This window comes from Penaeus japonicus, unplaced genomic scaffold (genome assembly GCF_977035675.1).
Source record: "Penaeus japonicus unplaced genomic scaffold, GWHDUDI00000001_assembly GWHDUDI00000009, whole genome shotgun sequence".
In the NCBI taxonomy this organism is placed as follows: domain Eukaryota; kingdom Metazoa; phylum Arthropoda; class Malacostraca; order Decapoda; family Penaeidae; genus Penaeus; species Penaeus japonicus.
In genome coordinates this window covers 43,856,477-43,871,476 of record NW_028234411.1, presented here as the reverse complement: position 1 = coordinate 43,871,476, position 15,000 = coordinate 43,856,477, and the positions used below count along the sequence as shown (strand labels likewise).

At 46.0% G+C, this 15,000-nt stretch overlaps 1 protein-coding gene across 2 annotated transcripts in view; it reads left to right on the top strand.

The window, feature by feature from the left end:
• LOC122246933 (uncharacterized) overlaps positions 1-15,000 on the top strand; it is a 29,678-nt gene that overhangs the window by 11,630 nt on the left and 3,048 nt on the right. The window contains exons 2-4 of one of the 2 annotated variants that reach the window (XM_086540139.1): positions 4,978-5,380; positions 13,351-13,536; positions 14,667-15,000. The exon at positions 14,667-15,000 is cut by the window's right edge and continues 29 nt beyond it. In XM_086540139.1, the coding sequence (XP_086396265.1) occupies positions 4,978-5,380; positions 13,351-13,536; positions 14,667-15,000 (923 nt within the window). Of the gene's footprint in view, positions 1-4,977; positions 5,519-13,350; positions 13,537-14,666 lie in introns of both variants that reach the window. The other variant, XM_086540137.1, reaches the window with a different exon arrangement.

Sequence of the window (15,000 nt, the reverse complement as noted above, 5' to 3'; positions counted from 1 at the left end):
CTGGCTATTCTGTCCCGAAAATAGTCACCAATCCAGGCAAGCAGTCTGCCCTTGATTCCCTTGCAGATCAGGACCTCTTGAATGGCGAGTGGGCTCGCCAGTTCAAAAACCTTCTCCAGGTCCAGGAAAACAATGACAGAACTGGTGTTGCTGACAGTGCTCAGTAAGGTGATAGACCGGCGCTACTTGTTCTAGCAGAGAACTTGAGTGCCAGTCTCTCCACCTCCGACCGCGGGTCATGGTGGGTCTTTCTGGGTGCTGAGCGATTTATGGCCCATCTGATACGGTTCCACAGCTCTGAAAGGGAGGTTTGGTGGCCAAAGGACTCACGCCACTCCAGCCACTTTTCCTGCTTTACCCTCTTAGCAGTTTCCTGAGCATCCCTGAGAGCCTCTCTCAAAAGAGCGTGGTTCTCAGGGGTTCTCTGTTTGTGGAAGTATCTTCTGCACATATTGATTCTGTGGTTGACCTCCTTAATTTCATCATTGTAGTACCAGGCGTCTTTGAAACACCTGGACCACGGACGAGTTTTGGGAATGGTCTCTGAGGCTGCCTCGTCTATGGCATTAACTAGTCTAGCCTCAAGTGTATCCACATTATCATTAAGTGAGAATTCACTGGTTCTGAGACACCTGGCCAGGGCCTCCTGGAAAGCTTTCCAGTTGGCCCTGTCCACCTTCCATCGAGGATTGTGCTGGGGCACAGGTGCCGGGCCAGCATCCAAGATGGTGGTGACTATCCCATAGTGATCGCTCGTGGCAGTGTTGTCCACAGACCAACTAATTCTCTCGACCAGGGCCGCAGTAACAAAGGTAAGGTCAAGGCCCCCCCCCCCCCCCCGCCAACGTGCGTAGGCTCCTGGTTGTTGAGAAGAGCAATCTCGGGGCATGACTCAAGCACCGCGGCTATGTGACAGCCTGCCGCATCCCGGCTCCACATGGGAGCCAGGATGGGGTGGTGGGCATTGAAGTCTCCCCCTATGAGAATTGGCTCGTGTGCCGCAGCAGCACAGACTTCACTAATATCTAAGCTCCTACAGGTTGGCCTGCTGTACACATTGTACAGCTTGAGGGGACCCCCAGCCAAATGGATCTCAATGGCAACGAGTTCGACACCTTCTCCACACTGCACAGGATCGGCAATAAAGGAGCAGGGGATATTCGACTTTACGAGGGTAATCAAACCTCTGGTGCCTTCAGTAGAGGGCAACACAAAGAGATGATATCCCGAGAAGCAAACAGAGTCCCCCGTTAGAGTCTCCTGGAGCATGACAACGTCAATGTTCCGAGATCGCACGATCGCGTTGAGAAGGGCGTTCCTCCGGATAAAGCTGTTGATATTCCACTGCAGTATGCTTAGATTAGGAGCCATTGTGCTAATCTGAGTCCATTAAGTGTGTTGTCAACGACGTCGACATAATCGGTCTCAGTGTCCGACACGCCAGTGTGGGTAACGTCAGACATTTCGGAGTCTGACAACTCCTTGGTGAGTTCCTCACTGGACTCGTCACTGTCGTCAGGACAGGTCGAGCCATTGAAAGGGATGGGTCTCCTTGGAGGTGGAGAACCCTTGGTCGCCTTGACCTTCACTCTGGAAGGTCATGGCTTCCTCATCCTTTGGGGTTTGGGAACAAGCTCTGCCAGTGTGGTCTTGGCCGCAGGGGTTTGTGGGGAGAGGAGTCTCGCTCTGAGTTGGATTGGGTGTAGAGGCTTTGGACCTTAAATCCTTTCCTTCAGGGCAGCGACAGTCTGGGTCATTGCCGTCATGGCGACCTTGACTGCCTTCTCTGTCTGCTCACTGGTCCTTCCCAATGCTGTCACAACTGCTGTGATGACTGTCTTAAACAGGAGCATCAAGTCCTCCTCTGTAAACAGAGTCGGTCTCTCCACTCTTGGGGTAGACTTTGGTGTGTTCCCAGACCCCTTCTGGATCTGTTTCCGTCTTGGAACAGCCACCAGAGCCGGAAAATCCTTTGTATTGGAGGTGTCTGGTGGTGGTTTCGCTTTGGGCGGTGCTTCCTTCCTCTTAGGAGGGGGGGGGGGAGCCCTTACCCCTTTGTTTTGCCCCCCAGACATAGGTGCCTGGAGGGGCAGGAACAAAATCTGGCCGTTTTGCAACGACCTCTTGCCGCCGAAGAGCCTCTTCCTTCCTTACGGAACATCTAAGGCTCCAGGCGTGTTGCTTTTGTGGCAGTTGGGACACTTTGCAGTGGTGTCCCGCTTGCCGTCTTTGTGTGCTTTGAGGCACACCTCCGTACTGTGTGCCTGACTACAGACACCACACTTCGGCTTTGCAGAGTAAGTGTCCGTACTTCTGTCACGTGAAGCAGCAGAGCGGGTCAGGGACATATGTCCTGAGGCTGTAGGAGCCCCAATTGCCAAGGTCCAAGGACGCATCTGGGGCTCCCTTCAAAGTGACCAGGACTTGTCTGGTTGGGTGCTTCCCTTTAGAAAGTCGGGAAGCTCCTACCACCTTGGGATGAGCGGTGATGACCTCAAGGTCATACATCAGAGGGAAGCCAAGAAGCTCCATCTTGGACATCCTCTCTTCAAAAGTCAGGGCCGCCAGGCTCACCTTCCGCCCATCCAGGAGCTTGTCAGTCTCCTGGAGGAAGGTGAGGGTGGCTTGGTGCATTGGGATGATTATCATGCCATTGTCTCTGGCAATTCTAATCGTCAGACGGCACTGTCTCTGGGTTTCCAGAGCCTGTACCATCTGATAAGTGTTATCGAAACCCTCAGGCTTAGGGGGAACCCTAAATTGGGAGAAACGACTCGGGGCTACAGACTCGCCCTCCGAGTCCGTAGCCGGCCGAGGGCGCTTGTTGCCTATTTCTCCGAACCGACGCCGGAGTTTTGTTTTGGCAGAGGGGCCAGTAGGGTTGGAGGGTCCTGCCTGGCTTCCATTCTTGGGTTGACTCGTTATCTGAAACGACGCCAGAGACTTGTCGGAGCTAAGGGTTGGTTTGGAGGGTCCATCCCGAGGCTCTTGGTTAGGCTTTCACTGAACCAACACCAGAGCCTCACCCAATTTTCTACTTTTGTCACCAAGGACCTTGAAAGGCTCCAAGGTGACGGCCCTAGTCATCTTTGTTCCAGGTTCGTCAACGTGGGGATCAGTCAGGCTTTTTTTTTAGTAAAAGATGCCATAGGAAAAGCGGTTCATTTCATCCTCCCACGATCCCACCCACCACAGAGTCAAACAAGGGGAAGCTGTGCACTGAGACCATGCTCAGTAGCCACGGGTGGTAGGAGGATATACGCAACCCCCGCCTCACATTGATGGCACTCGCAAATATATGCGATTGCCTGCAAAACAGGGGCTGCTTGACCCTAGCTCAAAAAAGAGAGACCAGCCGATTGACCTAATCGAGCCGATATCAGGCCACCCATCTTGCTGGAATAGAGGACCAAACCTCCAGGACTCCCGTCTCCCAGCGCACAGGGGCGCCACACACGGCAAACACACACACGTGGGCAGGTGTGTGTCCCCTGGGGGGAGGACCAGGGGGGGGTGTGATCCTACCTACTAGATCAGCACCTAGGAACGCTTAGTCGTCCCTCCTCGGAGAATCATGCACTAGAAGGCCACCTCAACGGGAGGGAGAGACTGGCTAGTTCTAGAGCGGGCTCGTCCGAGGAAAGAGTTCAAGCCCCCGCGCCATGACAAGGCGGTTCCTTTTGGCGGGGGCTGGTGAGATTCACTAAGGGGAGCGTTTATATTCGAGCCCGTAGGCTTGTTTACATGACGTCGTTGGAGGCCTGGACTACCATATTTGGTTCAGTAGAGTCAGGCCGCCGAATGCCTCGGTTGTATAGTCTAGGCAGGAATGTTTCCACATGGAAATATCTAGACGGGAATGTCACAGCAGGGAAATGGCGAGACGCGCTAGGGTGGTCAGCATGAAACGTTGATGTGTATATATAGATTTAAACAAAGATATTAAGAGTAAATTAATAAATACAGCTATATAAATACATTAAAATTAATATTAATAATTATAATAATATGGTTATACATGTAGCAAAGAAAGCTTAATATAAATGACAGAAATGCATATACAATTATATATATTAGATAACAGACTTAATCAGTTGTTCTCAGATACGGTGTTATAAGAAATGCATTGTACAGAGTACAGTGCTTTCACTCTCTCTCTCTCTCGCTCAATCTCATTATTTCTCTCTCTCTTTCTCTTTTTCTCTATCCCTTTCTCTCTCTCTTTCTCCCTTTCTCTCTCTTTCTCCCTTTCTCTCTCTCTCTTTTTCTCTCTCTTTTTTTTTTCTCTCTCTTTTTCTCTCTCTCTCTCTTTTTCTCTCTCTCTCTTTCTCCCTTTCTCTCTCTTTCTCCCTTTCTCTCTCTCTCTCAATCTCTTTATTTCTCTCTCTCTTTTTTTTTCTCTCTCTCTCTCTCTTTCTCTCTCTCTCTCTCTTTTTCTCTCTCTCTTTCTCCCTTTCTCTCTCTCTCAATCTCTTTATTTCTCTCTCTGCCTCTTTCTCCCGTTTTCTCTCTCTTTTTTATCCCTTTCTCTCTCTCTCTTTAATCCATTTCTCTCTTTCTCTTTCTCTCTCTCTCTCTCTGTCTCTCTTAATCTCATTATTTCTTTTCTATCCCTTTCTCTCTCTCTCTTTCTCCTTTTCTCTCTCTTTCTTTCCCTTTCTCTCTTTCTCTTTCGCTCTCTCTCTCTCTCACTTTCGCTCTCTCTCTCTCTCTTTATTTCTCTTTCTCTCTCTCTTTCTCCCTTTCTCTCTTTATATATATACATATGTATATATATATACATATGTATATATACATATGTATATATATAATATATATATACATATATATTCACATATACCCCCCCCCACCCACACACACACACAAACAGAAAGTCCGGACTACGTGCATACAGACGTTGTGTGCGAAAGGGGGGAATTATCGAAGAAAGTGAAAATAGATACCTTTTTTTGATACCTAATTTATTGTCTATTTCAGAATTTGATGACCATGTTAATAGTAGCAACAATAGCTATTGAACCCGTGCCGCCTGACGGAATCCGGAGTGTCGACCGAGGGGAGCAGGCAGTCGGGGATTCCCGCGAGGCCGTGCCTGATTCTGACGCAGCTGCTCCCCCACGCCCACGGGGCAAAGCGAATGCCTCTTCCGCCATCCCCGGGGTCATCGACACGCTTGACAAACACGTAACGTACGTCTCGGGAAATGGCATCGACGCTCCCTCTGGCGAAGGGGATTCCCCGCGCGATGGCTCACCACCGAAGGCGCGCGACGTAGTAACTGCAGGGAATCACAAGAACGCAATGGCAGAGCCTGGAATCAGTGAGAGCGAAGAGAACGCCAGTGACATAGTTGAAGAGAATGACACTGGGAAAAGGGAAGGTAATGCGAGTGACGCGACGAGGGTGTCTGGGCGGGAAGAGATGGGCGAAGGAGAAGGGGGAGCCACAGAGAGCAGAGACTCGTCCCGTCCTGCAGGCGAAGGCAGCGGGGCCTCTTCTCTGCCACCGGATGACGTGGGTTTGTATTCACTGGTAATTTTACCTCAGGCGCCGTCTTTGATAATATATATTTACAGGCAATTGCAAGTCTTCAGTTAACTAATTGGGGACGGGAGTGCAAGCATACATGCACTGTTTATTTTATTTGTTTATTTGAATTTACACAAGAGTGTAGTCACAAGAGAGAGAGAGTGGTAGGATAAAATAATCGTAGCAATAATGATAGGTAGATAGATAGATAAATAGATAGATATAAAAAGAGACACGCACACATACACACATAGAGAAAGAAAGAAAGAGAGAGAGATATGTGTGTGAGAGAGAGAGTGAGAAAAGTGAGAGAGAAAGCAAGAGAAGTGAGAGAGAGGGCGCGCGAGAGAGGTGAGAGAGAGAGCAAGAAAAGAGAGAGAGAGCAAGAGAAGTGAGAGAGAAAAAGAGAGAACTGAGAGCGAGATAAATGAGAAAGAGAGTGACAGAAGTGAGAGAGAGCAAGAGAAGTAAGAGAGAGAGCGAGAAAAGTGAGAGAGAGAGCGAGAGAAGTGATAGACAGAGAGAGAAGTGAGAGATAGAGAAAGAGAAGTGAGAGAGAGAGCGAGAGAAGTCAGAGAGAGAGAGAGGTGAGAGAGCGAGCCAGAGAAGTGAGAGAGAGAGGGAGAGAAGTGAGAGAGAGAGCGAGAGAAGTGAGAGAGAGAGCGAGAGAAGTGAGAGAGAGAGCGAGAGAAGTGAGAGAGAGAGAGCGAGAGAAGTGAGAGAGAGAGAGTGAGAGAGAGAGAGCGAGAGAATTGAGACAGAGAGAGAGAAGTGAGAGAGAGATGTGAGAGATAAAGAGCAAGAGAAGTGAGAGAGAGAAAGCGAGAAAAGTGAGAGAAAGAGACAGAAAAGTCAGAGAGAGAGAAGTGAGAGAGAGTGAGAAAAGTGAAAGAGACAGAGCGGGAGAAGTGAGAGAGAGAGCGAGAAAAGTGAGAGAGCAAGAGAAATGAGAGAAAGAGTGAGAGAAGTGAGAGAGAAAGCAAATGAAGTGAGTGAGAGAGAGCGAGAGAAGTGAGAGAGAGCGAGCGAGAGAAGTGGGAGAGAGAGCGAGAAAAGTGAGAGAGAGAGAGACAGCGAGAGAAGTGAGAGAGAGCGCGAGAGAAGAGAGAGAGAGATGTGAGAGAGAAAGAGCGAGAGAAGTGAGAGATAGAGCGAGAAAAGTGAGAGAGAGAGCAAGTGAACTGAGAGAGAGAGCGAGAGAAGTGAGAGAGAGAAAGCGAGAGAAGTGAGAGAGAGAGAAAGCGAGAGAAGTGAGAGAGAGAAAGCGAGAGAAGTAAGAGGGAGAGAGAACGAGAGAAGTGAGAGAGACAGCAAGAAAAGTGAGAGAGAGAGCGAGAGATGTGAGAGAGAGAGCGAGAGAAGTGAGAGAGAGAAAGAGCAAAAGAAGTGAGAGACAGAGAATAGTGAGAGAGATAGAGAAGTGAGAGAGAGAGTGAGAGAAATGAGAAATAGAGATATAGAGAAAGTGAGAGAGAGCGAAAGAAGTGAAAGAGAGAGAGCGACAGAAATGAGAAAGAAAGCAAGAAAAGTGAGAGAGAGAGAGTGAGAGATAGAGAGAGAGAGCGGGTGTGAGAGAGAGAGAGCGGGTGTGAAGGTTTAATATATAATTCTCACAGCGGGAGAAGTGAGAGAGAGAGCGAGAGAGAGCGAGCGAAAGAAGTGAGAGAGAGAGCGAGAGAAGTGAGAGAGAGCGAGAGAAGTGAGAGAAAGAGCGAGAGAAGTGAGAGAGCGAGAGAGAAAAAGAGAAGTGAGAGAAATAGAGAGCGAGAAAAGTGAGAGATAGAGAGCGAGAAAAGTGAGAAAAAGAGAGCGAGAAAAGTGAGAGAGATAGAGCGAGAGAAGTGAGAAAGAAAGCGAGAAAAGTGAGAGAGCGAGAGAAGTGAAAGATAGAGAGAGAGCAAGAGAAGTGAGAGAGATAGAGAGCAAGAAAAGTGAGATAGAGAGCGAGAAAAGTGAGAGAGATAGAGAGCGAGAAAAGGGAGAGCGATAGACAGCGAGATAAGTGAGAGAGATAGAGAGCGAGAAATGTGAGAGATAAAAAGCGAGAAAAGTGAGAGAGCAAGTGAAGTGAGAGAGAGAGCGAGAGAAGTGAGAGAGCGAGAAAAGTGAGAGAGAAAAAGCAAAAGAAAGGAGAGAGAGAAAGCGAGAGAAGTGAGAGAGAGAGAGAAAGCGAGAGAAGTAAGAGGGAGAGAGAGCGAGAGAAATGAGAAAAAGAGCGACAGAAATGAGAAAGAAAGCAAGAAAAGAGAGAGAGCAAGATAAGTGAGAGATAGAGAGAGAGAAGTGAGAGAGAGAGCGAGAGAAGTGAGGGAGAGAGCGAGCGAGAGAAGTGAGAGAGAGCGAAAGAAGTGAGAGATAGAGCAAGAGAAGTGAGAGAGAGAGCGAGAAAACTGAGAGATAGAGCGAGAGAAGTGAGAGAAGGAGCAAGAGAAGTGAGAGAAAAAGACCGAGAGAAGTGCGAGAGAGAGCGAGAGAAATGAGAGAGAGACATCACGAGGGAAGTGAGAGAGAGAGAGAAAGAGAGAACCGAGAGAGAGAGAAAAGTGAGCGTGAGAGTGAGATAAATGAGAGAGAGAGGAGAAATGAGAGATAGAGAGAGAAAAGTGACAGAGTTAAAAAAGTAAGAGAGAGCGAAAAAAATGAGAGAAAGAGAGCGAGAGAAGTGAGAGATAGAGAAAGAGAAGTGAGAGAGAGCGAGAGAAATGAGAGAGAGAGTGAGAGAAGTGAAAGAGATAGAGAGCGAGAAAAGTAAGTGAGAGAGAGAGAGAAAGAGCAAGAGAAGTGAGAGAGAGAGCGAGAGAAGTGAGAGAAAGAGCGAGAGAAGTGAGAGAGAGAAAGCGAGAGAAATGAGGAAGAGAGAAAGCAAGAGAAATGAGAGAGAGAAAGCGAGAGAAGTGAGAGAGAGCGAGAGAAGTGAGAGAGAGAGCGAGAGAAGTGAGAGAGAGAGATAAGTGAGTGAGAGAGAGAAAAAAGTATGAGGGAGAGAGAGAGCGAGAAATGTGAGAGAGAAAGAGCGAGAGATGTGAGAGAGAGAGTGAGAGATGTGAGAGAGAGAGCGAAAGAAGTGTGAGAGAGCGAGAGAAGTGAGAGAGATAGTGAGCGAGAAAAGTGAGAGAGATAGAGAGTGAGAGAAGTGAGAGAGATAGAGAGCGAGAGTAGTGAGAGAGATAGAGAGCGAGAAAAGTGAGATAGGTAGAGAGCGAGAAAAGTGATAGAGAGAGAGCGAGAAAAGTGACAGAGATAGAGAGAGAGAAAAAGAGCGAGAAAAGTGACAGAGATAGAGAGCGAGAAAAGTGAGAGAGAGAGCAAAAGAAGTGAGAGAGAGAAAGAACGAGAGAAGTGAGAGAGATTGAGACAAGTGAAAGAGAGAGAGTGAGAGAGAGAAAAGTGAGAGATATAGCGAGAGAGAAGGAGCGAGAGCAGTGACAGAGAGTGAGAGAGAGCAAGAGAGAGAGAGAGCGAGAGATGTGAGAGAGAAAGAGTGAGAGGTGTAAGAAAGAGAGAGCGAGAGATGTGAAAGAGAGCGAGCGAGAGAAGTGAGAGAGATAGAGAACAAGAAAAGTGAGAGAGATAGAGAGCGAGAAAAGTGAGAGTGAGAGAAAACGAGAGAAGTGAGAAAGAGAGCAAGAGAAGTGAGAGAGAGAGCGAGAGAGAAGTGAGAGAGAGAGCGAGAGATGTGAGAGAGAGAGCGAGAGATGTGAGAGAGAGCGAGAGAAGTGAGGGAGAGAGAGCAAGAGATGTGAGAGAGAGAGCGAGAGAAGTGAGAAAGAGAGCAAGAAGAGAGAGCGAGAGAGAAGTGAGAGAGAGAGAGAGAGAGCAAGAGATGTGAGAGAGAGCGAGAGAAGTGAGGGAGAGAGAGCGAGAGATGTGAGAGAGAGACCGAGAAAAGTGAGAGATAGAGACCGAGAAAAGTGAGAGAGATTGCAAGAAAAGTGAGAGAGCTAGAGAGCAAGAGAAGTGAGAGAGAAAGAGCAAGAGAAGTGAGAGATAGAGAGAGAGAAGTGAGAGAGAGAGCTAGAGAAGTGAGAGAAAGAGATGTGAAACAGAAAGAGCGAGAGAAGTGAGTGAGAGAGAAAGAGCAAGAGAAGTGAGAGAGAGCAAGAGAAGTGAGAGAGAGCAAGAGAAGTGAGAGAGAGAGCAAGAGAAGTGAGAGAGAGAGCAAGAGAAGTGAGAGAGAGCAAGAGAAATGAGAGAGAGAGCAAGAGAAGTGAGAGAGAGAGAGCGAGAGAAGTTGGAGTGAGAGAAAACGAAAGAAATGAGAGAGAGAGAAAACGAGAGAAGTGAGGGAGAGAGAGCGAGAGATGTGAAAGAGAGAGCAAGAGATGTGAGAGAGAGAGCGAGAGATGTGAGAGAGGTAGCGAGAGACGTGAGAGAGAGAGAGAGAGCAAGAGAGGTGTCAGAGAGAGAGCGAGAGAAGTGAGAGAGAGAGTGAGAGAAGTTAGAGTGTGAGAGCGGGAGAAGTAAGAGAGAGAAAGTGAGAGAGAGAGCGACAGAAGTGAGAGAGAGAGAGAGGGAAGTGAGATAGAGAGAGAGAGCGAGAGAAGTGAGAGAGAGAAAAAGAGAGAGAGAGCGAGTGATGTGAGAGAGAGAGCGAGAGATGTGAGAGAGAGAGAGCGAGAGATGTGTGAGAGAGAAAGGGCTAAAGCAGTATGAGAGAGAGAGCAAGAGAAGTGAGAGAGAGAGCGAGAGAAGTGGAGAGAGAGTAAGAGAAGTGAGAGAGCAAGAGAAGTGAGAGAGAGAAGTGAGAGAGAGCAAGAAAGAGAATTAAGAGAGAGAGAGCGAGAGATGTGAGAGAGAGAGCGAAAGAAGTGAGAGAGAGTGAGCGAGAAAAGTGAGAGAGAGAGCGAGTGAAGTGAGAGAGAGACCGAAAGAAGTGAGAGAGAGAGCGAGAGAAGTGAGAGAGAGAGAGCGAGAGAAGTCAGATAGAGAGAGCGAGAGAAGGGAGTGACAGAGAGAGAGTGAGAGAAGTGAGAGCGAGAGAAGTGAAAGAGAGAGAGCGAGAGAAGTGAGAAGAGCAGAAGTGAGAGAGAGAGAGCGAGAGAAGTGAGAGAGAGAGTGCGAGAGATATGAGAGAGAGAGCGAGAGAAGTGATAGAGAGAGCGAGAGAAGTGAGAGAGAGTGAGAGAGAGAGAGCGAGAGAAGTTAGAGAGAGAACGAGAGAAATGAGAGAGAGCAAGAGAAATGAGAGAGAGAGCGTGAGAAGTGAGAGAGAGAGCGAAAGAAGTGAGAGAGAGTGAGAGAAGTGAGAGAGAGAGAGCGAGAGAAGTGAGAGAGATAGAGTGAGAGAAATGAGAGAGAGAGAGCGAGAGAAGTGAGAGAGAGAGCGAGAGAAATGAGAGAGAGAGAGAGACAAGTAAGAGAGAAAGCGATAGAAGGGAGAGAGAGAGCGATAGATGTGAAAGAGAGAGTGATAGAAGTGAGAGAGAAAGCGAGAGAAGTGAGAGAGAGAGAGAGAGTGATAGGAGTGAGAGAGAGAGCGATAGAAGTGAGAAAGAGAGTGATCGAATTAAGAGAGAGAGCGATAGAAGTGAGAGAGAGAGAGCGATAGTAGTGAGAGAGAGACCGAGAGAAGTGAGAGAGAGAGAGCGAGAGAAGTAAGAGAGAGAGAGAGCGAGAGAAGTGAGAGAGAGAGAAGTGAGAAAGAGAGGGCGAGAGAAGTGAGAGACATAGAGAGAGAGAGAGCGAGAGAAATGAGAGAAAGAGAGTGCGAGAGAAATGAGAGAAAGAGAGTGCGAGAGAAATGAGAGAGAGAGTGCGAAAGAAATGAGAGAGAGAGAAAGGAGAGAGAGAGAAGAAAGAGTGAGAGAGAGTGCGAAGAAGAGATGAGAGAGAGAGAGAGAGAGTGAAGAGAAGAGTGAGAGAAGTGAAGAGAGAAAGTGAAAGAGAGAGAGAGAATAGAGAGAGAGAGAGAGAGAGAATGAGAGATGAGAAGGGAGAGAGTGAGAAGATGTGAGAAGGGGGAGAGATATTGAAGAGAGAGTGAGAGAAATGATAGAGAGAGAGAGAGATATGTGAGAGAGAGTGAGAGATGTGAGAGAGAGAGAAGGGGAGATATGTGAAAGAGAGAGATGTGAAAAGGAGGAGAAATGTGAAAGAGAGGAGAGAGTGTAAAAGTGAGAGAGATGTAAAAGGGAGAGAATGTATGAAAGAGTGAGAATGTGTGAAAGAGTGAGAATGTGTGAACGAGTGAGAGAATGTGTGAAAGAGTGAGAGAGATGAAAAAGAGTGAGAGATGTGTGAAGGAGAGATAGTGAAAGATGAGAGAGAGAGAAGTGAAGAGAGTGAGAGATGTGAAAGAGGGAGAGAAGAGAGAAAGAGTGAGAGATGTGAAAGGGAGAGATAGATGAGAGAGAAGATGTAGAGAAGTGAGAGAGATATGTGAAAGAGTGAGAGATGTGTAAAAGGGGGAGAGAGTATGAGAGAAAGAGAGAGAGTGTGAAAGAGAGAGAGATAGTGTGAAGAGAGATGAGAGAGATGTGAAGAGTGAGAGAATGTGAAAGGGGAGAGATATGTGAAAGTGAGAGAGAGATGAAGTGAGAAGAGAGGGAGAGAGTGAAGAGAGAGAGAGAGAGAGGAGAGAAATTGTGAAAAGAGGGAGAGAAAGTGAAAGAGTGAGAGAGTAAAGGAGAGAGATGAAAGAGTGAGAGATGTGTGAAAGGGGGAGTGAGAGATATGTGAAAGAGTGAGAGATGTGTAAAAGGGGGAGAGATATGTGAAAGAGTGAGAGATGTGTGAAAGAGTGAGAGATGTGTAAAAGGGGGAGAGATATGTGAAAGAGTGAGAGATGTGTGAAAGGGGGAGAGATATGTGAAAGAGTGAGAGATGTGTAAAAGGGGGAGAGATATGTGAAAGAGTGAGAGATGTGTGAAAGAGTGAGAGATGTGTAAAAGGGGGAGAGATATGTGAAAGAGTGAGAGATGTGTGAAAGAGTGAGAGATGTGTAAAAGGGGGAGAGATATGTGAAAGAGTGAGAGATGTGTGAAAGGGGGAGAGATATGTGAAAGAGTGAGAGATGTGTGAAAGGGGGAGAGATATGTGAAAGAGTGAGAGATGTGTGAAAGAGTGAGAGATGTGTGAAAGAGTGAGAGATGTGTGAAAGGGGGAGAGATATGTGAAAGAGTGAGAGATGTGTAAAAGGGGGAGAGATATGTGAAAGAGTGAGAGATGTGTAAAAGGGGGAGAGATATGTGAAAGAGTGAGAGATGTGTGAAAGAGTGAGAGATGTGTGAAAGAGTGAGAGATGTGTGAAAGAGTGAGAGATGTGTGAAAGAGTGAGAGATGTGTGAAAGAGTGAGAGATGTGTGAAAAGGGGAGAGATATGTGAGAGATGTGTGAAAGAGTGAGAGATGTGTGAAAGGGGGAGAGATGTGTGAAAGAGTGAGAGATGTGTGAAAGAGTGAGAGATGTGTAAAAGGGGGAGAGATATGTGAAAGAGTGAGAGATGTGTGAAAGAGTGAGAGATGTGTGAAAGGGGGAGAGATATGTGAAAGAGTGAGAGATATGTGAAAGAGTGAGAGATGTGTGAAAGAGTGAGAGATGTGTGAAAGAGTGAGAGATGTGTGAAAGAGTGAGAGATGTGTGAAAGAGTGAGAGATGTGTAAAAGGGGGAGAGATATGTGAAAGAGTGAGGTGTGTGAAAGAGTGAGAGATGAGAGGACAAGAGAGAGAGATAGAATGAGAATGCTGTCTGCTCATCATCGGCTGAAGTTGCGCATTGCAAATAGGCTCAAATGCCCTCACAATCATCGTATTTTCCATATATGCATTATTGATGCGGACCGGAGTATCGCGGCTCCTTCAGAATCCCTCTTTCTTCTGCAGGTACCGACGGCAGCAGGAGTGTGCCCAGGTGCCAGCAACCCATAGATTCGGGCCCTTGTCGAGCAGCGTTCACCCTGTGGGCTTTCAATGCCACTTCGGGCACCTGTGGCACCTTCACCTACGGCGGGTGCATGGGCAACGACAACAATTTCTTAACTGAACATCAGTGTTTGGCCGCCTGTCCGGGTGAGTCGGCTGATTGTGCCTCACTGGGACATGATGGAAATATATGGATATACAAATACAAATGCACGTACACACACATACACACGCATACACGTGTGTGTGCGTGTGCGTGTGTGTATGTGTGTTTGTGTACGTGTGTGTGTGTGTGTGTGTGTGTTTGTGTATGTGTGTGTGTGTGTGTGTTTATGTGTGTGTGTGTGTGTTTGTGTGTGTGCGTGTGTGTCTTTGTCTATTTGTGTCTTTATGTATTTATGTATTTATGTATATACGTATTATATATTCGTGTATATATACATATATATATACATACACATATACATACATATATATACATATACATTTATATACATATGTATTTATATATATATACATATGTATGTATGTATTCATACATACATACATATATATATACATTTATATATAGATATAGATATATGTATATCTATTTATTATTTATATACATATATACATATATACATATATATATACATATATATGTATATATATACATATATATAAATATATATATGTATATACATATATATGTATGTATGTATATATATATATATGTATATACATATATCTATATGTATGTATATATACATATATTTATATGTATGTATATATACATATATATACATATATATGTATATAGATATATACTTACATATGTATACATATATATGTATGTATATATATTTATGTGTATGTGTGTGTATATATATGTATGTATATATATATATATGTAATATAATAAATGATAAATAGATATATATATATATATCTATATATAAATGTATATACGTATGTATGTATATGTATATATATATATGTATATATATATAAATGATATATATATATATATATAAATGATATATATATATATATAAATGTATATATGTATGTATGTATGTATACATACATACATATGTATATATATGTATGTATGTATGTATACATACATACATACATATGTATATATGTATATATGTATATATGTATATATATATATATATATATATATATATATATATATATATATATATGGGATAAATAAATAAAGTATGTTTCCATTGTTTTTCTTGGCCCTGCCTAAGCCTCCTTGATGTTACCAATCCTCACGCCCTCAGACGAAATCCCATGTCCGGAGGACGAGAGCAAAGTGTGTCGTGTGTCCGAGACGTCCTGCAGGAACGCCTCCTGCCCGGGAGACGAGCTCGCCGCATGCCACGTCACTCCATGCACCTGTGACGTGTCTTTCGTGAGCGAGCAAGGCGATGAGGTCGATTGCCACGATGACGCTGCCGGCGACGCTGAAGACAGCCCGGAGGGTCGAGTGGGCGGCGTCGACATAGCTGAGGGCAAGGGCACCGACGGGAAGAATCGCACGCAAGAACCTCACGCGGGTAAAGGTGGCGACGTCGGGGGGAGCGAGAGGGGGGAGCTGGAGGGGGGCGAGGCGGA